The sequence below is a fragment of the Cryptotermes secundus genome, unplaced genomic scaffold (genome assembly GCF_002891405.2).
Source record: "Cryptotermes secundus unplaced genomic scaffold, Csec_1.0 scaffold791, whole genome shotgun sequence".
Classification (NCBI taxonomy): Eukaryota; Metazoa; Arthropoda; class Insecta; order Blattodea; family Kalotermitidae; genus Cryptotermes; species Cryptotermes secundus.
In genome coordinates, this window is record NW_019734323.1 from 1,803 (window position 1) to 26,780 (window position 24,978).

At 41.0% G+C, this 24,978-nt stretch overlaps 2 protein-coding genes across 2 annotated transcripts in view; both read right to left on the reverse strand.

Moving 5' to 3' along the window:
- Positions 1-5,743: 5,743 nt before the first annotated feature.
- LOC111868670 (zinc finger protein 271-like) lies at positions 5,744-7,495 on the reverse strand. The gene is made up of 2 exons (XM_023859544.2): positions 6,477-7,495; positions 5,744-6,397 (listed from the first exon to the last, which is right to left on the reverse strand). Exons 1-2 carry the CDS (start codon positions 7,282-7,284, stop codon positions 6,174-6,176), a joined length of 1,032 nt encoding a protein of 343 aa, XP_023715312.1. The 5' UTR covers positions 7,285-7,495; the 3' UTR covers positions 5,744-6,173.
- Positions 7,322-24,978, reverse strand: part of LOC111868657 — a 30,314-nt gene continuing 12,657 nt past the window's right edge. The window contains exons 5-9 of the mRNA XM_023859520.2: positions 20,151-20,300; positions 18,251-18,400; positions 16,705-16,854; positions 7,498-7,698; positions 7,322-7,354 (exon numbers count right to left, since the gene is read on the reverse strand). Coding sequence (XP_023715288.1) covers positions 7,322-7,354; positions 7,498-7,698; positions 16,705-16,854; positions 18,251-18,400; positions 20,151-20,300 — 684 coding nt within the window. The remainder of the gene's footprint in view (positions 7,355-7,497; positions 7,699-16,704; positions 16,855-18,250; positions 18,401-20,150; positions 20,301-24,978) is intronic.

The window sequence follows — 24,978 nt, forward strand, 5'->3', positions numbered from 1 at the left end:
ATATATTACAAAAAATTGAGTCTCATTTAAAAGTGACTGACACCAACTTTCATGTCACAATATCTCCTGCAGAAAAATTAAATGTAATTTTGAGGTAAGTAAAAATGTAATACATCAGACTATTGAAGAGTGTCTGATACATGTGCATGTGTTTCTGCAACTTGATTCTGTTCAACCTCGGTAAAATAACCGCCTTGTCTGTTCCCATAAACGTAAGAATATTGGTTCTGTGTAACTACTTCTAGCAATCATTCATTGATTTGGCCTCGAAAATGTAGTTTCTTAATATCAGTCAATTTTTTCATTGCTGACAAGATGCTCATTAAAAACAGATAATCATCTGTCTTCAGTTTCCTGTCGATCTCACTTTCTGACAGACGCATTTCTATTAGAATAATTTTCTTCTTTTCTAATGCTAATATATCTTCCCTAAGAGTATTAGCCGTTCGTTTCCTGGATACGAATGATGATGATGATGATGATGTAGGTGTCACATGAGATGCTGAAGACTGTATCTCCGAATCCAAATCATCTTGGTTCATGGGAGAAAGGCTCTGTGTGTCTTGCATGTCATTTTCACTACTATCTAAATTACCCACGGTCTCTGCTGGTATTAATTCATCCTTCATAAATGGCATGAGTTGGAAATACTGCCATGAAGATGTGAATTATGCAGGTGCTTCTGCTCCAGATGTAGAAACGGGTTGCTTCTTCAACTCTTTTCTATACTGATCTTTCAGACGTGTCCACTGCTTTTTCGGCATTTCCTCTGAAATTAAGAACACTAAATTGTGTTTTTCCCAGGTATCTTGCTACAGGAGTGGCATTCAGAGCCTTGGCTTTTAATTTTCATATGGGAAAAACTGTGGCTACGATAGTTTATGAAACACGTTCTGCATTATGGTCACAATTGGTTAGCATACACATGCCACAGCCATCTCAAAAGGATCTAAAGGAAATTGCGAGGGTTTTAACAGACTGTGGCAATTTCCAAACTGTATTGGTGCAATTGATGGGAAGCACTGTGAAATAATTTGTCCAACCCATTCTGGATCGACATATTACAATTATAAAAATTATTTCTCAGTAACACTGCAGGGCGTTGCTGATGCGAATAAAAGATTTAAAGCAATAAAAGTAGGTGGAAGAGGGAAACAAAGTGATGGAGGGACTTTTCACTACTCAGTTTTGAATAAATTAATGGGAAGTGGAAGATTTAACATTCCACCACCGGACATGATTCCCGGAAGTACATGTTCTTTGCCGTACGTTTTCATTGGAGATGAACCATACCCCTTGAAGACAAATTTGATGCGTCCATTACCAGAAAGATTTTGAATGACGAAAGAAGGTACTCTAATGAGCGTCTTTCTCGTGCCAGGAAGTGTATAGAATGTGCTTTCGGAATATGAGCCTCTCACAAAGTGGCAGAGTGCAGCGTGGTTGGGCCCAAAGAAGCCGAAACCAAAGAAAGTGGGCATGCAAAAGAGTCGAGTAAAGACACTGCTAATTCCAAAGGAATCATTCACAAGGAATTTCTGCCAGAAGGTCAAACAGTGAATTCTGATTATTATCTCGGAGCCCTCAATCGTTTGTGGGCGAGAACTCTTCGAATTCGACCTGAATATCGAGAGCAAAGTTCCTGGTCGCTCCTCCACGACAATGCCCCACTACACAAATCGAAGATCGTGCACGATATTTTGGCCAGAAAAAGGATCACCGTCCTTGGTCATCCTCCGTATTCGCCAGATTTGGCTCCAGCAGATTTCTGGTTGCTCCCAAAAGTTAAGTTGGCGATGAAAGGAGACCGTCATGACACCATCCAGGACATCCAAAGGGAAGTTTTAAATGCGATTCCACAAAAGGAGTACAGTGACTGTTTTCGAAAACTTTTCAATCAATTGCAGCTATGTATTGTATCATAAGGAGACTATTTTGAATAAAAAGAATGACATTTTGAAAATAACTCACGTCTTGTATTTTTAATGAACACAGTCCTAACAGAACCTGACACACCGTGTATGACTAGGAAGACTGAGAATCCTAGTGCGTGTGTAACGGAGAACTGTAAATTGTGTAAATTAGCGATAGCGCTGTACTGCTTGTAAGTATGGGTCGATTGTATGTGGTATAAGGTGTTGGTGAATCCAACCATCCAGTCCAGAACCTGATAGTACTATCACTCACGGAGCCTTAAACACGTGACAATTGGGGTCAGAACTTGTTACGACTAGCTCGATGAATATTGCAGTAGCAGCTATATCGCCACCGTTCGAAAGAAAAAAAGAAAAAACAGAAAACGCGGGGTCATGGTGACACCTGGATCAACTGGCACCTAATCAGGGAGCTGAAGCTGTTGGAGAGAAGTCATCGCAGGAAAACCCGAGCCATGAGAATGTGAAACCAAGCACAGCCCTCAGATCAGAAGGAACTGCGACACACCGATAGGCTACTAGGAACGGGCAGCCTCAAGTGGGAGCATTGTGACGTAACGACCCAATGCTAGGCAACGGATCGATAAGTAAGTTTCCGCAGACATATTCTTGAGAAACAGCCACTGCTGGGTAATGCATACAATACGCGACAATAAACGGCATCCAGTGCCGGGTATCGGACCAAAAAACACGTGTTGATTGTATAAGGTGTTAATAAATCCAGAGCCAGTCATTGTCACAGAGCCATAAAGACATGACAATACACACATATATGTACAATATATACTAAGCCTCTCACTCTAGGCTTTGTCCAGTATATCATGAACTAACTCATGTTACAACAGCTGCCTAGTTACTTGAATGGTCATACGATTGACAGCCTCCAAACTTATGCCTCTAACATTTTTTGGGTCTGACTTCGCCCTTTCCGATGTCGCGGCCATTTGCATTTTCATGGATTTTTATGGCCTCTGCCTGTTGCCTGCAAAATTGTATCATAAATATGCGGTACTTGGAAAGCCACGTGCAACTCGCGGACCGGTTTGAACCTAGGAAATTTACCAGCGGTGCAGAGAACTTTGTTTTCTAAGCGCCATAATTTCAAAAGTTGGCTTATCTCCCGAAAAGTCCCATGCAGGGCAACCACAGGTTATTACTGATCTAGTTAGAGCTTTATGGTGGGTTAGTTTAATGTCAGAGCTTCGATCATTTTTATACGCAATTTCTTGTCGAAGATGTCACAGAGATATTTTACATGATGTATGGAGACGTTCAGCGTGAGATGAACCTCAGGTGGTGCAAATCTATGAGAGAAGACGGATTGAGCTGTATCTTCATTGATTATAATGTTCCAGTGTCTCAATCGAACTGGCAACATGTTGCAGCTCAATGTGGCATACATACAGGTGTCATTGGCAAAGGAGGCGAAACTTTAGAGTTTGGGGGGGTATCATTTACATACATACTGTATAATGTTGGGGATAGGGTGAAACCTTGAGGCACCCCTGCTTTTATTTCTCTAGGTGGGGGCATTTTGTCTTCAACAGAAACTGTGAATTTTCACTCAGATATAAAGGAGCTAATAAGCTTGATTAAATTTGTCAAAAATTGTAATTTATGTAACTTGTATAACAAGCCAGGGTGCCGTCTTCTATTAAGGGTTTCTTCGACATCCAAGAATACCATCACTGCGTCATGACTTGCAGTGTAGTGCCATGCCGTGCACAGAAACCAAACTGACTTGTCCAGTCCCTGATAGCCTTCTTGGTACTTCCTGCTGAAATGTCACAAGCTGGTTCAGATCCTGTGATATATCAGTCAGATCTCCACTCTACCAGTTGATCAGCACTTTCATTACCTTCAATGCCCTCATAACCCATCACCCACATCAGCTGAAATCTGTTATGTTTAGCCAGTTTCATGACAGACTGATGCAAGTCCCAAACCAATTCTGAGCTGACCTGGTAGTTGTCAAGTTCTTTAATTGCAGCTTGACTGTCCAAAAGAATACAGATGTTCTGCCTGGAATAGCGTAGTGTATTTGCCAAGGTTGAAGCTAAGCTTCTGCCTTGTACCATATCCCTACATCCCAGCCCCAGTGCCTTTATTTGTCTTGGAACCATCTGTGTACCAGACTAGTTCTCTTTATCAGGTAGAAAACCATCTTTCCATTTACTTCTGTCAGGGAATCTGACCATTAAAAGTTTGTCACAGACATGCCTCATACCATTTTATTAGTCCCCATTTGTAGGATCGGTTCTTTTCTCGTGCCCTGAGTCATCTATGCATGTTCAAAACCTTCACATTTGCATGTCCATTGATTACTGCAGCAGAGTCTGTTAAATTCCTGATTTGGCCTCAGCCTCCATCTGCAATGGGAGAAGTCCAAAGAGGATCTCACTTGCAGCCACTGGAGCTGTCTTCATTGCTCCAGTAATACACAAGCAGGCCATCCTATGCAGTTCTCCATCAAGTTAGTCAGTCAGTCACAATGGAGTGGAAAACATAAGACTGAGGGATATTTCAAGGAAATCAATGCATGTGACAGTTACCTGCACCCTCACAAAAGTATATGGATAATCTCAATTCACTAACAAAGAACAAGGTTCAAATTGCAGGGTACTGAGCAGAACATACGAGTATGACTGCAGGAGGACCAAAGTAACACACAACAGAAGATATATTTCCTTGGAACAATCTGGCAAATAAATGCTTTCATTTTACTTCTACCTTGTTTTAAAGAGAAAGCTAAACTATATATGTGATGTGTTCAAAAAGTATCGAACCTTTGGTCGGCAGAAATACATTTATTGATTTGGAGGTACAAAACCCTAATCCCCTTCAAAGTAGTCTCCTTGGTAATGCACACACTTCTCCCAGTGCTTCTGCCATTGTTGGAAACACTTCTGGAACGCGTCTTTTGGAATGGTGATCAGCCGGGACGTCGCATTCCACATGATGTCTTCTCTTGACTCAAATCGGGTTCCTTTCAGCGGCATTTTCAGCTTGGGAAATAGACAAAAGTCACACGGAGACAAGTCGGGGGAGTGGGGAGCCTGACGAAGCACAGGGATGTTTTGTTTGGCGACGAAAGTCTGAATCAGATGCGCAGAATGGGCGGGTGCGTTATCATCATGGAGCTGCAAGTTTTTGCTGCGCACAGATCCGGTCATTTGCGCCGCACAGCATCACGAAGGCGACGAAGGACCTCCTGGTAGTATTCCTTTGTGATGGTCTGGCCTTGTGGTGCGTACTCATGATGCACAACCCCACGGGAGTCAAAGAAAACGGCCAACATGACCTTGACATTGCTGCGGACCTGCCATGCNCAAATCCTCAGTCAAAATTGAATGTACCGAACCAATGCTTACCCCTATCTTGTTCGCAAGTTCTTGGACTGTGATACGACGGTCCTCCATGACCAAAATCCACACTTGTTCAATGACATTCTCATTTCGGCTTGTTGAGGCTCTGCCTGAATGTGGTTCGCTGTCCACTGATGTGCGGCCATCTTTGAAATGGTTGTACCACTCCTTTATCCGTAAGTTGCTCACGGCATCGTCCCCGAAAGCCTGTTGAATCTTGTGAATGGTTTCCACTTGGGTATCGCCAAGCTTTTGGCAAAATGTGATGCAATATCGCTGCTCATGTTGTTCCGTCATTTTACACCTTACTGGAATCCGACGAGCGCTCACTACAAGTCCTCACTCATAGGCCGACTGCCAGCGACTGATGCTTTCTGCGGGCGGGAAAAAATTCACGACTGTGCATGAATGTCCCCTCCACATCTCCACCGAAGGGAGCTTCCCGCGCTTCATTGGTTTACGTGGGAAAAAAGAAGGTTCAATACTTTTTGAACATACCACGTATATATATTGATAAAGATCAGTAAGTAAACTAATATATTTCTTACAAACGTCTAATTGCAAAAGTGTTCTCAACTGATATATACTGAAACACTCTTATTCTAAAAAGAGTTCTCCAATTAAACTAATGTATTTCTTACAAATATCTCATTGCAAAAGAGTTCTCCACTGATAGAGTATACTGAGACTATACTTATCCTGAAAAGACTTCTCACAGATATTACACTGGCATCCACTTCCTCCATTATATGTGGATGCATTTCCAGATTACTGTGCGCACTAAAAGATTTCTTACATACTGCACACGTAGATGCTTACTGAAAGTACAGCTGTGACTAAAGGTCTCCTTACACACACTGCAAACGAACAGATATTATCCACTATGCACACATAGATGCTTACTGAGAGCACTGCTGTGACTAAAGGTCTTCTTGCACACATTGAAAACAAACGGACGTTCTCCACTATGCAGATGCAGATGCTTACTGGGAGTACTGCTGTGACTAAAGATCTTCTTGCACACATTGTAAACAAACGGACGTTCTCCACTATGCAGACGCAGATGCTTACTGGGAGTACTGCTGTGACTAAAGGTTTCCTTACACACAGCAGACAGACAGATATTATCCACTATGTACGCAAAGATGCTTATTGAGAGTACTTCTGAGACTAAAGGTCTTCTTGCACACATTGCAAACAAACGGACGTTCTCCACTATGCAGACGCAGATGTTTACTGAGAGTACTGCTGTGACTGAAGGCCTTCTTACACATGTTGCAAACGAACGGACGTTTTCCACTATGCACATTCAGATGTTTATTCAGAGTACTGCTGTGACTAAAAGCCTTCTTACACACATTGCAAACAAATGGACGTTCTCCACTATGCACACGCATATGTTCAACAAGATTACACTGGTGACTAAAGGATTTCTTACATATATTGCATGGGTATGGACGTTCTCCATTATGCATACGCAGATGTCTACTTAAGTTACTGTTGTCACTAAAGGATTTATTACACACAGTGCAAAGATATGGACGTTCCCCATTATGCACGCGCACATGTCTACTCAGATTACTGTTATCACTAAACGACTTCTTACACACAGCACAATGAAACAGGTGTTCTTCATTATGCAAACGCTGATGTCTGTTAAGATTGCTGTTGTCTCTAAAGGATTTCTTGCACACGCTGCAAGAATACGAACATTCCTTACGATGCACACGCTGATGTTTATTGAGAGTACTGATGTCACAAAAGGATTTCTTGCATACAGTACAAGGGTATGGACGTTCCCCACGATGCACACGTAGATGTTTGTTCAGAGTACTGTTGTCACAGAACGCTTTATTACACAGACTGCAAGGGTAGGGACGTTCCCCACCATGCACCCATAGATGTCTACAAAGAGTAGTGACATCTTTAAAGGATTTTTTGCACACATTGCAAGGGTATGGACGTTCACCATCATGCACACGCATGTGTTTATTGAGCGCACTGTTGTCACGAAAGCATTTCCTACACACACTGCAAGGGTAGGGATGTTCTCCACTGTGCACACGCACATGTCTATTAAGATGACATTGTTGACCAAACGATTTCTTACACACATTACAAGAGTATGGACGTTCCCCACTGTGCACACGGAGATGTCTCTTCAGAGTGGCCTTGTGAATAAAGGATTTCTTACACACATCATGGCCTCTAGTATGTCCCTGTTCGTGTGTCTTCATACTTTCATGGTGAATCAATAAATTATCAGAAGTGTCAACAGCATTATGTCCACTGCTCATGTATTCTTTTCCTGTAGAGCAGAACTTCTCTGTGTGTGGTTCAATACCCAGTAAAGTGTGTGGTCTGGCTGGAGATTCTGTCTCTTCCTTTACAGCCACTCTCTGTGGAAAAATATGACCAGTCTGATATATGTACAAGAATATGGTTTTGTATAGGGAACATAAATATTGTGACATGATGGCTGGAATTTAGAATACTGAAGCCAGAGGAGACGACCACTGCTAGGCAACGGCTCGGTAAACACGTTACCACAGCAACAGGTACATACGATGGGGTACCCAAAAGAAACCGAACTAATTTTTTTGTGGGCAGAGCTTTTGTAGTACCGCGTTTTGCTGCTATGAGCGCATAGAGCTAACATTCCTGTGTCGATAAGCCGACTACTGTTGCTTCAGAAGGTAAGGAATAGTTTTGGCAGAGTTTATAGTGACAGTTGTTTTGTGTGATCGTCGTTTTTGCAATGACTGATTTTCGTGAACAGCGTGCGGCGGTGAAATTCTGCTTTTTGCTCGGGAAAAGTGGAACAGAAACTCTTCAAATGTTAAAAACGGCGTACAAGGATGATGCTATGGGGAAAACTCAAGTGTTTGAGTGGTTTTCCCGTTTCAAAAATGGTGAAATGTCAATTGATGACAAACCTCGTTCTGGTCGTCCTTCCACGGCCCGAACACATGAAAATGTTGAAAAAATTCGTGAAATCATCAAGGAAGATCGACAACGGACCATTGAAGAAATTGTGGAGCTGTCGGGAGTGACTTGGAGCTCAGCGGCCAGATTTGTGGCAGTCGGGTGACTGGTTTTTCCATCATGACAATGCCCCTGCTCACACAGCCCTGTCTGTACGACAATTCTTGACCAAAAATGGTATGACCCCTGTTCCTCACCCTCCATACTCACCCGACCTTGCCCCATGCGTCTTTTTTTTTTTTGTTTCCTCAAATGAAAGGGACATGAAGGAAAACATGACAGAGGTGCTGCCAAGCATCCCAAAAGATGAATTTAGACAATGTTTTGAAAAATGGAATAAAAGACTAGACAAGTGTATTAGTGTAAATGGAGAGTACTTTGAAGGGGATTGAAGGTTTGTGCTTAAAATTTGAATAAATAAGTTTAAAAAAAAATAAGTTCGGTTTCTTTTGGGTACGCCCTCGTATGCAACAACAGAGGAACTGCTAGAAACGGTGTTTCATGTGCACTCCATGCTGGAGCTACATAATGATGGCCATAGGAAGCAACAAAAAGGGAACCCAGTGGGTGTGGGGGTTTAACTGAGCTACCCTATTCCTTGGGGATATAAATACATGGACATGGTCTTCCAGGCTGGGGTAGTCTCGAATCTGAGACAGTAAAATATGGTCATAAGTCCTACGGAATTTGGACCCAAGAATTGCTGCGCTGGTGAGGGCCAGCAGCAATTGTAAATGACAGACCCATCCCCTTGTCAGAGTGAATGTTACATAAAGACTACAACTGCAAGTACTCAGTTGAAAAATAAAAAACACTGGTTGTGGGTATCAAGGAGCTTGGCAGCAAGATGAGCTGATTGGTGGTACTGCCAGTCATAAAGTAACTCTGACTCTGAGGAGAGTCAGATAAGTAGTCTTGGAACACACAAAACTATGGTGAAGGGTACTGGCGGGGCCAAAGACCAAGAACAACTGTGCTGGCAAAGATCGGCAGCAAATTACTCCTCTGCTCAGGACTGTCTGTCAGACATGAGTTGGGAGTCAGGAGTCACAGTTGATGGTTAGCTGCTAGCCATGAGCATGAAAGTAAAGGAATCTTCATTACATGAATCAGCTACCAAGCAACAACTACTGAACATAGTAGACAGAGAAGACTTAGCATGTGCTGTAGTTATTTGTAGAGTGTGCTGAGCAGTAAAAGTGCTGTNTGAGCCGTTCTAAGGTTTAGCTCGCTCATGTATGATGTCATCAGGTTTCCCTTGACGGATTCCATCCCCACTATGCAGTATCCTGACGTCNTAACTCAATTGTCATATAAACCCTATGTCTAATCACGAACATGTGTCAATATGATCTGAACTATCACAAGAATTGAATTAAGTTATATATAATATGAAATACAACTCAATAACAAACAGCACATTTCACGAAAAACTACATGATGATGATCCAGCTGGATCAAAACATGTAGCAAATGTACATAATAAAATTAATGATAATACAATATCACTGGTTATTTATTACAAATTGATTGTTGATTGATTGTTGTGTTGATGGCTATATAATAATACTAGATTTACATTCTGCCTAAAATGAATGAGGAGGATGTTCCTATGAGACCCTTAGTTTAATGCACTGACTTACACATTTCCTGGTTACCCAACTAGGAGAAATGTTGAATCCAGCAGTCTGACTCTCTGAACATATCACAGTCTCTGAAGGCTTCATCCAAAGTATGAATAGCACAGAACTACAGGATACATACATCCTCATAAAATCTGGTGTAATCTCACTATTCATGTAAGATACACTCCAGGAAACTCTACCAACTACGTGGTCCACATTTCAATGATGGAAACACAGATCTGCTCCATTAGGTTTTGAAGTCTGTCTATTTTCCTCACAAAGGCAAATTGTACCATCAGATGAACAGTGTCACCATGGAGTCACCAGATCCACCACATGGTCAACTGAAGCTCTTTGACAACAAATTCAGAGGACAGCTCCAGAGAAACAAAGTTACCGGTACAGATACATTCATGACACTTTTGTGGTTTGACTCCATTTCCAAACACATCTCAGCAGCATCCATCCACTCATCAGGTTCTCAATGGGAACAGAAGAGACCAGCATATTTCAATATTTCAGTAAAGAGGAAGCCCACTGGCTTGCTGAAGCCATTTACCAGAAATGCACACATACAGCTCTCTCCTATATGCCAGGTCCTATCGCCTTTCACAGAAGCATTTTATTCCTCGACACTCTTCCCACATGTCATAACCATGTGAGCCAGAAAGCATATGAAGAAATCCTACATCTCATGAGGACATTGAGGACATTCTCATACACAAGGGCTACAGTACAATGGACATCCACTGGGCCCTGCACCTTAGTTGGTCTAAGCAAGATAGCCCAACAGGTGTGACCACTTTAACCTATAAGCAGACAACCTTTCACAAGTTACCAGGCACAATATAAACCTGAAACAGGCCACATCATCAAATTCAGCCAAACCTCCATACTGGGTAAAGCACCAGGCCACATTGACCACTTAACATCGGAGGCAATTGACACCAAGCCCCACCCTAGTAACTTCAACAAGGACAGGGGTTTCAATCTCAGTCAGTCCTGGTACCTGGTGACTAACACAATAAAGCAATACGCAGATGAACCTAGAGACAGGACCAGCACAAACTAATTTATGACTCCACCAACTAACACTCCATTGGATTAAGCTCAGTTCCAATCTTGGGTTGTGAGCTGCAATAGACGGAACAGTCTGACTCTTATGTTACATCAGACCCTGGTGATGGGGATAGAGAGGTTCCATCCCTGCAGCATCAGTAATTTGCAACCATGTGAAAAGAAGACCACAGCACAAGATTTTACACACTTTAGCCGTTGTGATAACTTCAGACCTTACAAAATATTATAAAATTTTGGTCAGAACACCTTAAGGGATCAACCAATTTCACAAACAAAGCACACCTCAGGCAATAACAATAATGTGCATCTTGGAGAAATGAGATACGAAGTTAATAACATGCGCTCATGACTGGCCAATAGAGTACTTGTGTGAAGATAATGACATATGTTTGGGTTCCATAATGCAGGACAGAAATATTTATGAAAAAATAGCACTAGTCTTGCAGTTTGGGGATTATGATACAGTGTTCCCTGCAACAGGACATCCATAGCTTAGCTACATTGCTCTTGGGATCATTTTGAGTTGGAAGGTTCTAACAAACATGGGTCCCATCTGCAATGGTTCAAGATTAAATTGACAATTCTATTGCATTTGTAATTTTTACATTATTTCCATTCAATTTTGACCGCCCCTGTAGTCTAGTGGTCAGCATTCCTGGCTAGGTCCAGGTTCGATTTCCGGTGCTACCCGATTTCTTTGGAGAAGTAGTGGGTCTGGAACGGGGTCCACTCAGCCTCATAATGATAACTGAGGAGCTATTTCAAGGAAATAGCGGGTCCGGTCTAGAAAACCAAAATTAACGGCCAACGGGATTCGCTGTGCTCACCACGTGACACCCTCTATCCACAAAAGTTGGCACTAAACTTCACCGTTAAGCGGCAGTCGCTCGGTTGGTATAGTTCGCTTGTGGACTAAAATCACGGAGTTTTTTTCCCATTTAATCTTAGGTCTCATTATTATAGGGTTCCCATTTGTCCTCTTTTTTTCCCAGGACAGTCCCAGTTTTCCATATAATGTCCCGCCATCCCGAATTCATTTCAAATGTCCCATTTTTTTTAAGTGCTCTTCTGTAACATTAATTTCTATCGACAACCACTCAGTAATGGGTGCTATTCTCTGCAACTGACATTCTTACAAAGATATTAACATTCCTGGTGGCTAATCCGCCCGAAAAAAATTCACAAATTATTAGTTTTTCTGATGGAAATATGTCTTTTTCCATTTTGATTTGCTTCCATAATGGAAGTTAAGTTTGTATCATTCTCTGCATTCTTTATTGACCGTTATATTATGTTGTGAGAGCCTGTGAGAATTACTGGGTTTCATCCACATAGCGATGGCATAACACAAGTACAGTATTAATGGAAGTATTAAGAGCAAATATCCATTTATTAAAGGTGTGAATGAAAATGGTAAGTGCATGTTATGCAATGTGAAATTCTGCATTGCACCTGGTGGTTCACTGGATGTCGTCAATTATATGAAAACAAAAAGTTAAACTGGTTGTTCAAAACAAAGCTTCCAATAGCAGCACAAGTAACTACTTAAGTACAAAGAATATTAATGAAATCGAAAAGCTTCTATCACTAGCAGAACAGGAAGCAATCTCTGCAAATCACACAGCAGTGCATAACCATAGCTTCAAATCCATGTTAGCTCATTTACAAAGGAGAACATAAATGCTGTTAACATTTAAACGTCTAATTAGTTTTTGTTTGGCACTGCTAGGATATCATGCAAAAACACAGTCTTACAACAGAAAGAGTGGAAGCCTTAACCACTGTGAAGACCCACTTTAAAGATTTCTCCTGTTCAGAGTTCTTTTCCAAAATACCGAAAGAAAAGTGTTTCTGGAACTGGTTCACATATCTGATGAATATTCAGGTAAATCTGGGAAGGCTTTTGTAGAGTAAGACCTACATCTTACTTCTGTATGAACTTTTTAAGTGAAGTGTTTCTATATTAATAATTTTTAGCTCATTTTTGTATGTGTAAATTTCTCAGTGTTTAACACAAATGTATACTGACTTTATTATTATTTTTTATGACATTTCTTTTTACCAGATGTTCCTGTTTTAGGGAGAAAATGTAAATGTTCCATTTTTGAGGGAAAAATATTATGTGAACCATATATTATTATTATTATTATTATTATTATTATTATTATTATTTATAAAGTAGTGACAGCAGCAACAGCATCAGTAGTAGTTGGTGGCAGTGGTAGTAAGTTTAGATTAAATTTTAAATTGCATTTTCAATTATGTCACTCTCAGAGTCATGTATATTTTTTTATGTGAGTGCAGGGGTCCATTATTCCATCCAGCAACTCAGCCCTATTGTTTGACTTGACATCATATGCCAGGGATTTTATGTGACCCCATGAAAAGTAGTCCAAAGGTGAAATATCTGGTGATCTTGCTGGCCAAGCAACTGAACCACCTCAGCCAATCCAATGGCATGGAGAATGTTGATTCAGAAATGCAGTCATATGCCTACCAAAATGAGGTGTGCCAACTTGCTGCAGTCCTATCTCTTGCTTGGTTAGCCAAGGAATATCCCCAAACATTGATGAGAGCACCTGCCACTATTACTACTACTACTAATAATAATAATACTAATACTACTACCATGCTTATTACAACTTTTCGACTCAAATGGACATCCTGTTGTAGGGCACCCTGTATATCTGATGCTGGTGTCAGAAATTTTAAAATAAGCACATCTCAAATATATCTGAAACACTGCCACTTATCAGATCAGATCAAATCCATTAGCAACATCCTCACATACATCTACTTGGTAACAGATGCAATCACTCTTAAGGTAGATATTAATTCATTTTACGTTGAGCGTTCAAGTTCTAAGGTCTCTGATTCTTTTTTCTGACACAATAATCATACAAAAAATTTGAAACTTCTGTCACTTTTCAATGTAATCTCCCTGCAGCCGTACACATTTTTCATAACGTCGACGCCATGATTCCATGGCTGCTGCGAACGCTTCTGTAGGAGTCTGTTTCGACCGTTGGAAAATTGCTGATGCAATAACGGCACGACTGGTGAATGTGCGACCAAGGAGAGTGTCTTTCATCATTGGGAAAAGCCAAAAATCGCTAAGAGCCAGGTCAGGTGAGTAGAGACCATGAGAAACCACTTCAAGGTTGTTTTCACGAAGAAACTGTTGTGTCGCGTATGCCCGATGCGCTGGTGCATTGTCCTGGTGAAAGAGCACACGTGCAGCCTTTTCCGGCCGTTTTTCTCGCAGTGCTGGAAGGAGCTTGTTCTTCAAAACATCTTGGTAGGATCCACCTGTCACCGTAGTGCCCTTTGGAACGCAATGAGTAAGGATTACACCATCGCTGTCCCAAAACATGGCCACCATCATTTTTCCAGCACTGGTGCTTACCCAAAATTTTTCTGGTGGCTGTGAGTCTGTGTGCTTCCATTGAGCTGACTGGCGCTTCGTTTCAGGTTTGAAAAATGGCATCCATGTCTCATCCATTGTCACAGTTAATGAAAAGAAAGTCCCATTCATGCCTTCATCACGTGTCAACATCGCCTGGCAAATTGCCATGTGCGCAGCCTTGTGGTCGTCCGCCAGCATTCATGGCACACACCTGGAGGACACTTTCCGCACTCGCAGGTCTTCATGCAGGATTTTGTGCACAGATCCCACAGAAATGCCAACTTTGGAGGCGATGTTTTCCACACTCGATCGGCAATCCTCCAAAACAACTTTCTCAACTCGCTCGACCATGTTCTCAGACCGGCTGGTGCGAGGCCGAGATTTTTTTGGTTCATTGTCACACGACGTTCGGCCTTCTTTGAACTGTCGCGCCCACGAACGCACATTTTTCACATTCATGACACCATCACCACATGTCTCACTCAACTGGCGATGAATTTCAATGGGTGTCGCACCAAGCAAGTGGAGAAAACGAACGATTACTCGCTGTTCTTGTAACGAAAACGTCGCCATTTTAAGTATCAAAAACACTCCTCACTCTCTCTGCCACCACTAGAGTTCTGTGTGCCGTACAGTGCTGCCATCTCTGTCACACATTCACAAAGAGTGCACACGTATTTTAAACTAAACCGCATGTGTCTATCTGCTCCCAGTCCTGAGAAAAAAATCGGAGACCTTAGAACTTGAACGCCCCTCGTACATACAGAGTGATTCACGGAGTTTTACCCCCACTTAGGGAGGGCATTCCTGAGGTAATTTGGAACAATAAATGTTAATATACTAATGGCATCCAACTCATAATTAAAAAGATACAGTAATTTGAAAACTGGCGAAAAATCTTTTTTTCTTCGAATTTCAGTCAAAACAAATTAGAAATACAATACAAACTCTTTTTAAATCGTTAATGTTTTAGGAAAGAAGCATTCGAAAACCAATTTTTTTTCAATTTCTTAATTTTGCCTTGTGCAACATTTTTCATCCATTTTATGTTACAAAATTACATTATTTTCAGCATCCCATTCTGTAAACATACCAATGGTTGCATATCACACCCTTCTATCAATCTGTAGTGCTTTAGAAGACGACTGGATATACATACGATTTTCAAAAATTTCTCCCTGCTTGTCAACACAACGCGTTGCAAGCATATGAACCGCGCTCGTAGCATTTCGCAGTTCCACACGTTTGTTCCTTATTGTCATCGCCGTGTCCAGAATATGTTCAAGCAACGCTTCACGTGTTTGTACCTTTACCTGGTACACAATGTCCTTCATCCAGCCCCAAATGCAATACAATGAACAGCCCGATTAGCTGATCACACAGAACACCACACCTGACATTGACATTGAATCGGTGTTGAAAATTCGATTCTATCGTGGCACGGGGATTATTGTCTGCACACACATGTAAGTTGTGACTGTTGTTGACCCCATCCCGTGTAAACTGTGCCTCATCGCAGAACATTATCAAGTGGTACAACTGGCGATTTCCATTTAACCAGTTGCAGAACTGCAGACGAAGAGCATGGTCTCCTGGTCGTAGGTGTTGTACTTGCTGTAAATGATAAGGATGCTGCCCGTTCTCATGAAGAGTCCTCCACGCCATGGACTGAGAAACACCAAACTGCCGAGCTAGACATCTTGTACTGGCACGCGGACTGCGCTCTACAGCATCAAGAATGGTTTCTTCTTCGCACAATTCATGTTGAGGATTTCGTTCGTATTGTATACGAACACTAGGGAGAGAACCAGTCTGTCTTAATGTGTTGAATGTACTGCTAACGGATTTAGGATTCAGAATCCTGCAAATAGGATAACGCCGGTCATATTCGGCAGCAGCGGCTCTCGCATTTCCATCACATACACCCAAAACAAAAACCATATCAGCGTATTCCTCAGTGCAAAATGTGTACGGCATCTTAACTTCACAAAGTCACCAAAACAACGTCCTCTTCACTACTGGGTCGCTTTGCCTAGGATCGCGCAACATTCCAGCCGGTCAGCTTATCTGCTGACACAGCTGACTGGAATGCAAGGTCGCCCAGGAGGTGAGCAGAGCGCTGCATTCACATTGATGTGTTTTGAAAATCTATTGTTACTCCATAATTACTGAAAATTGACGAAAAGTTTATAAGGAAATTTTGCAGGAAATAACCCCAGGAATTTGTACCATAAACCGGGGTAAAACTTCGTGAATCATCCTGTATAATGAAAAAAGCTTAGGTACAAACTCACATATAAACAACTCACCTCACTCTCTGTCTTGACAACTGGGGATGTTATTGACAAAGGATCTTCCTCCTCCTTTATATCTGTCTCCAGATAGTGATTGTCAGAAAATGTATGGTAATTCTCACCACATGAAACAGGTTGAAGTTTTGTGATGTCAGCAATGTTGTGCTGCAAATAACAATGATCATACGAATTACAACAGGTGTCTCAGCTTGAATATAACATTTGAATAATAACAGCAGAGCTGATTTGTTTTTTCACAGATGGTCTTCTCTACAGCTCAGTTGCTGATTTCACTGTAGAAAATTACAGTGAACATTTTTGCAAAGATCTCCTACTAAACACCAACATTGCAATTTCAGTTGATAGAATGCATGTTGGAGAAATACAGGAGTTGCAAACGAATTCATATAACTTAAACTGTACTCCACCAACTTCCAGTAGTACAAATCATATGATGCTAAAGTTATATGCAGATAACATTACATAATAATGCAACAAAAAGATAAATTTCAGTTAATGGATTAGGAAGCTGTACTCTTGTGTTTGTTGTCTCAGAATCAATTTCTACAAATCAGATTTTTTTCTTCATATTTGTGTTGCTACTTACGTCACTGATACTCATGAGCCATGCAATGTCATTGCATACTCCATGAACTTTGTCCCATGCATGATCAGGTACTCCCCATATATCCTATATTCCGTAACTTCATGAAGTCTCCTGACACTAAACACACCATGTCCTGCATGTTTCCTTTCCAAACAACCCTGTGTTTTCCATCTACCTGGGTTGAAATGCTGTCTTGTCAACAGCTTCTTTACTTTCCCCCATCTCTCCTCCTGCACTGAGACCCCACCAGGGGCAGATTTAACTCCTGTTTCAGAACTACTGAATTTCTTAAATAGTACTGTCATGTGTATGAATGTGACTAGACAGGTTTTGGACTGGTAACTGGATTTACTGAATACTTACACTCTGTAACTACAAGTAACTATAGCTCTATACCTAATTCACATACTCAGCAATTCACTACAGCACATAAAATGTCTTCTCAGACTGTTGAGTCATCACCAGTGGACATTCCCCAGCTCCCTGGCTCACCTCCTCTTTGGCTGGTGGCCTAACTGCCATCTCAAGGATCTGTCTCATTATGAAGCCTTGCACAGAACACACTGCTTCCAATAGTTATACCACTGTAGTGTGCTAGACAGCTGTTACATAGCAATGGCTGTTTCTCTTGCTCAACAGATTTTGCTTTGAGCAAATATGTCTCAGTGTCATACAATTTGAAAACAAAGTTTGAGACCACTGGAGTGCGTGACGAGAGCTGTTTTCATGAGGTGGTAGGGGAGTACAGACAGTATGTGGTGCCACAACCTGAGATGATGTATTTCAGTTACTATTCTTTTCTTTTAAACAAACCATGGTCAGTAAGCAGATAGAAATTACAGTCCTTCAGCAACATACATCTAATTAGCACTAGATGTACTCACTCTAAGGTAGACATTCATGCATTTCATAATGAAAAACACTTAGGTACCTACTTACATATAAACAACTCACCTCAGTCTTTGTCTTGATAACTGGAAATGTTAGTGACAAAGGATCTCTCTCCTCCTTTATATATGTCTGCAGGTTCTGACTGTCAGAAAATGTGTGGTAAGTTTTGCCACATGAAACAGATTGAAGTTCTGTGATATCAGCCATGTTGGGCTGAAAATAACAATGACCATACCAATCACAACAGGTGCCTCGATTTGAAACTCACATTTGCATGATGAAAACTGACATGACTTTTTTTAAGCAAATGGTCTTCTCCACAGCCCTGTTACTGACTTAACTGTGAAACCCACACTGAACATTTTTGCAAAGATCTTATACTAAACACCAACAGAGCAAATAAGATCTAAGACTTNCGGCCATACCTATACTTACGTACTTTATTATGTTTCAGGACATTATCCATGTCCCGTTTTTATGTAAAATGCTGTCCTGCTTTTATTTAAAAATACAGCAATTCGGAGGTTGGATTCTGACTCTGTATTCCGGTAAAATCTACTCAATTGGGCCCAGTCAACAGAGGTAGCCCTATCTTCAGACACCGGAACTAACACCAGACCAACCAATGCAATTTGGCTTCTTTCCTTCGATCTAATAATTCTGAGCATTCTTTGTCAAATCATGGCTTATGCTTCTTCAGTTCATAATAACCTGGTCTCTCTATGGCTGAAATTTTGATATTCTCTCTAACAGTGTCATAAGCTGTATTAATACCCAACTCAGCATCTAAGATTTCCAAAGCTGCAAAACCTATTTCAGATTTCAAAATTATACTGCTCTTTAACCTCTATGAAAACATTACAATACAATGCAATGAAAGATAAATTTCAGTTAATGGATTACAAATTTCTACTATTGTATCTGCTATCACAGAATGGATTTCTACAAATCAACTATTTTTCCATATCTGTGTTACTACTTATGCCATTGGTACTCATGAGCCATGCATTATCAATTCATACTCTATGAACTTTGTCTCATGCATGATCAGGTACTCCCCATATATCCTATATTCCGTAACTTCATGAAGTCTCCTGACACTAAACACACCATGTCCTGCATGTTTCCTTTCCAAACAACCCTGTGTTTTCCATCTACCTGGGTTGAAATGCTGTCTTGTCAACAGCTTCTTTACTTTCCCCCATCTCTCCTCCTGCACTGAGACCCCACCAGGGGCAGATTTAACTCCTGTTTCAGAACTACTGAATTTCTTAAATAGTACTGCCATGTGTAGGAATGTGACTAGACAGGTTTTGGATTGGTAACTGGATTTACTGAATACTTACAGACCATAACTACAAGTAACTATAGCTCTATACCTAATTCACATACTCAGCAATTCACTACAGCACATAATATGTCTTCTCAGACTGCTGAGTCATCACAAGTGGACATTCCCCAGCTCCCTGGCTCACCTCCTCTTCGGCTGGTGGCCATCTCACACCAATCTCCTACTTTTCTAACTGCCATCTCAAGGATCTGTCTCATTATGAAGCCTTGCACAGAATACACTGCTTCCAATAGTTACACCACTGTAGTGCGCTAGACAGCCGTTACATAGCAATGGCTGTTTCTCTTGCTCAACAGATTTTGCTTTGAGCAAATATGTCTCAGTGTCATACAATTTGAAAACAAAGTTTGAGACCACTGGAGTGCGTGACGAGAGCTGTTTTCATGAGGTGGTAGGGGAATACAGAGAGGTATGTGGTGCCACAGCCTGAGATGATGTATTTCAGTTATTATTCTTTTCTTTTAAACAAACCATGGTCAGTAAGCAGATAGAAATTACAGTCCTTTAGCAACATACATCTAATCAGCACTAGATGTACTCACTCTAAGGTAGACATTCATGCATTTCATAATGAAAAACACTTAGGTACCTACTTACATATAAACAACTCACCTCAGTCTTTGTCTTGATAACTGGAAATGTTAGTGACAAAGGATCTCTCTCCTCCTTTATATATGTCTGCAGGTTCTGACTGTCAGAAAATGTGTGGTAAGTTTTGCCACATGAAACAGATTGAAGTTCTGTGATATCAGCCATGTTGGGCTGAAAATAACAATGACCATACCAATCACAACAGGTGCCTCGATTTGAAACTCACATTTGCATGATGAAAACTGACATGACTTTTTTTAAGCAAATGGTCTTCTCCACAGCCCTGTTACTGACTTAACTGTGAAACCCACACTGAACATTTTTGCAAAGATCTTATACTAAACACCAACAGAGCAAATAAGATCTAAGACTTCGTCATGATTGTACATTAATACAAATATTATGTTTCAGGGGGGTATGTGGTAGCATAGTTGATTGAGGCACTATGCTACAAGCCGGAAGGTGACAGGTTCAAGTCCTGATGAGGTCATTGGATTTTTTTCAATTGACCTAATCCTTCCAGCTGCATTATGGCCCTGGGGTCGACTGAGCCTCTAATAGAAATGAGTATCAGGAACATTCTTAGAATGTTCTTGGGGGTAAAGGGCTGCTGGCGCGTAGGGCTGACAACCTTGCCACCATCTACAAGCCGACTAGAAAAAGGTGGGAACCTCAACATCTCACAACCCTATGGCCTCCATGGCCCATTACAGGGATACCTTTACTTACTTACTTTATTATGTTTCAGGACATTATCCATTGTCCTGTTTTTATGTAAAATGCTGTCCTGCTTTTATTTAAAAATACAACAATTCGGAGGTTGGATTCTGACTCTGTATTCCGGTAAAATCTACTCAGTTGGACCCAGTCGACAGAGGTAGCCCTATCTTCAGACACCAGAACTAACACCAGACAGGGTATTAAAGCAAAGTATAGAGCAGACCACCTCCCAGATTTAAGACAAAACATTAAAATATGAAAAGCTCCACACATATGATGCCTTGCATCAGAGAACTCAGAATACAGGCCATCACTGGGGAATTCTTTGTATGGTAAGTAAAGTAAAGGTATCACTGTAACAGGCTGTGGAGGCCCATAGGGTTGTGAGATGTTGAGGTTCCCACATTTTCTAGTTTGTCAGCCTTACGCGCCAGCCGCCCTACCAACACAAAAACATAAATTTCCCCACTCAATCTACACCGGACAGAGTTGCAGTTTATTACTTCTGCTGTGATAACAGGAGTCCAGAAGGGAGAGATGTCCAAGCTGGACTGACTGAATGGATGGTCTATCACAGACGTGTGTGGATTCCTTGTATCTCCTGTATGTGGTGTATGGTTCAATCTGCAAGACTTCATTCAAACTTACTATGTAGCCTTCTTTGTATTCATGTTGGGCAAATTCTGATTTTTCAGGCAGACTCTGTGTCAGGTTATATTTATGCTCCTTAATGTGTACTTCTAAATGTCTGCTTGTTTTGCCGATGTAACATCTGCGACAGTCACATGGGATGTTTACATCTGTACATCATGCTGGGCATCTGTAAACAGTCTACTTTTCATGAATGCCTTTCAGATTGCATTCTGATCATTCTGATCCTTTACTAAGTTATTTCTAGGTCTGTAACCTTTCTTAACTCATCTCTTCCCTTATACAGGTCACTAATGTCCTTGTACTTACTGTGTGTTGCAAGCTCATTAAGTTTGTCTCTCAGACATTCCCTCTTTTTTTTCTAAAATGCCTGCTCCCTTCATATCTCATATTATTGTTCACATTATTCCCATTTATTTACCTTGAATCCTGTAACCAATGCAATTTGGCTTGCTTCCTTCAATCTAATAATTCTGAGCATCCTTTGTCAAATCATGGCTTATGCTTCTTCAGTTCATTATAACCTGGTCTCTCTATGGCTGAAATTTTGATATTCTCTCTAACAGTGTCATAAGCTGTATTAATATCCAACTCAGCATCTAAGATTTCCAAAGCTGCAAACCTATTTGAGATTTCAAAATTATACTGCTCTTTAACCTCTATGAAAACACTACAATACAATGCAATGAAAGATAAATTTCAGTTAATGGATTACAAATTTCTACTATTGTATCTGCTATCACAGAATGGATTTCTACAAATCAACTATTTTTCCATATTTGTGTTACTACTTATGTCATTGGTACTCATGAGCCATGTAGTGTCACTGCAAGCTCCATGAACTTGGTCCCACACTTGACAAGGTACTACTCACATATCCTAAGTTTGTAACTTCATGAAGCCAACTTCCCCTTCTCCTGCCCTTAACACACCATGTTCTAAATGTTTCCCTTCCAAGCAAACCTGTCCTTTACCTTCTGCTGGGGTTGGAATACTGTTTTGTCAAAAGATTCTTAACTCTCCCCTTTCCCTTGTATTACACTGAGAATCCACCATAGGCAGATGTAACATCTTTTTCAGAACTGCTGAGGTTTCTATATAGTATCATATAATTTGGCCGCGCCATAGCTCAAGCGGTTATCCGCTGGCTTCCCAATGTGGTGGCCCGAGTTCGATGCCGGGTCTGGTCAAGTGGAATTTGTGGTGGACAAAGTGGCGATGGGGCAGGTTTTCTCCAAGTACTTCGGTTTCCCCTGCCAATCTTCATTCAACCAACTGCTCCACAATCACCCTCACCTATCATCTGGGACTGGTACAATAGGCCAGAAATGGCTGCAGTACAACGGACTTAGCCCCACCCCACTAGCAATAATAAAAAATCATATAATTTGAGAACAAAATTTGGTTTGGGACCATGTGAGCGCATGATGAGGGGGCTGCTTTCATAAGTTGGTGCGTGAGTACAGGAAAGTAGTGCTGCCACAGCCTGAGATGGTGTACTTCAGTTATTACTAGGGCCCGGAACTTTATGCGCTAAAAGCACTTAAAATATGCACCAAAAATAAAACAATATGCACTTAAAAGCAGGTCACTTTATTCAGACTCGCCTATTTACATGTATCATTCACTGCAGAAAGTAGCATCAAAATAGGCAACTAGACGTTGGAGACAAACTACGTCTATTGTCTGTCAAAATGAGTTTATAGGCGGAAAATGATCTTTCTACATCAACTGACATGATTGGACAGTATTTATACACTGGTGCTGAAGGTTCGGAACATTCATCTGGAAAAGATACCCTAATTACACTCAAGTACTGACTAATTAACTGAATCTATTTTAGTCCTGGGTTCGAATTCAACACCATTTCTAACTTTCATTTAATCTTCTCTCCAATTTCGCCTAGTGTGAAATTCAGTGAACAAGTTGCTTTCTGAACGAGTTCAAGTGAGTCGTGAAGGAGTGCATCACAAGATTCTAAGCTCTCAATGGCTTTTGAAACTGTAGAAAAATGTGCATGGATAAAATTCACATGTTGATAAACAGTATCACTTCCGAACACCACTTTTGCTTCATGGACACATGCATTCTCATCTTCAAGTTTTCTAACCACTTCTTTTACTTGATTGAAATTTTCCTGATAAAATGAAACTGCAGATAACCATGTCCCCCACCTAAATAGGATAGGTTCAGGTGGCAGAGGAACCTGAGGTAGGGAATCTTTGTAGAACTGGACACAAGCTGGTGCTTTCAGAAACAGTTTTTTTCCACTTGCAATTAAATCATTAACAGCTGGAAACTGTGTGCGTATTTTTCTGCAATATGGTGTAACCCGTGAGCTAAAGCGTATAAAATTTGAATAAAATACTTGTAAAGCCTATGCTGCTTTCAACATATAGAAAGCTCCATCTGTGAATAATACAAGCACCTTACAACAATTATTCTCAATTTCAGATGGCCATAGTAGTTACAGAGAATCATTTACAAATCTTGCTATTGTCCTATGGTTGGTTTTCTCTAGTACTTTGAAAGCAAGAAGACGAGGTTTGCCGGGTTCATCTGGATGTAGCTTAACAACCACGAAATCTGCTATGCATCGGCCACATAAATCAGTTGTCTCATCCTTAATTATCCTTAATTTCAAACATATATGCAGAAATATGCTCTTACGTTTAGAATATGCAGTAACGACCAAAAACCTTCAAAATATGCATTTGCATATGTGCATATGCATTTTCAAAAAATCCGGGCCCTAGTTATTACATTGTGACCTATTTGCTGTATGCTCTCTGTTGAGCCACAGAGGCCTCGGGGCAGGCGCGCAATTTGAGAGTTGTGGATTGTATCGGCGAGTTGCTAGGCAACAACTCTGTGAAGTCACATACCCCCACCCAGTTCATCACTATGCGACGGTCGGTAAACACCCCTCCATTCTAGGCTGACGTCATGCAACAGTGGTAGCTATCATGTAATTGGTTTCTATGGAGTCTGTTGCTGGGCAATCGCTCAGTAAACACATTCCAACAGTACAGGCTGGTTTTCGTGTGGTCAGTGCGGAAGCTAGGTAACGAGAGTATCTGTCAGTGTTGAGGCAGTTAGAGTAGTTGAGAGTGGCAGAAGCAAGCAAAGTGGAACCAGGAATACAGAAGGTTGCCTGTGAGGATGTCAAGTGTGATTTAGAAGACTTGATATGTGTGATGGTGTGTGCAACAGTGGATTATGAGGTGCATGTAACTCAGCAATAGCACTGTATCTGAGTGAAATCAAAAAAGTGTGTGTAACCAAGCTGTTAATAAATCCAATCATCCAAACCAGAACCCATCATTTTGTCACACATACCCCCTTACACGACATATTTGGTGTCAGAAGTTGGCAGCTCGGATAGTATTGGATATTGGATATCATGTATTTCAGGTACACTTTTTTTTAACAAGGCATGGTGAGTATGCAGATCAAAACTCCAGTCCTTTAACAATAT

Bases quoted from the DNA above. Each gene is read 5' to 3' on its own strand.
- LOC111868670 (XM_023859544.2), bottom strand. From the start codon at position 7,284: ATGCGTGTGCATGATGGTGAACGTCCATACCCTTGCAATGTGTGCAAA. The intron at 6,398-6,476 runs CCTTTAGTCTCA...CTGTGTGTAAGG, and splicing joins TTGCAATGTGTGCAAGAAGA to AAACCTTTAGTCACAGCAGT.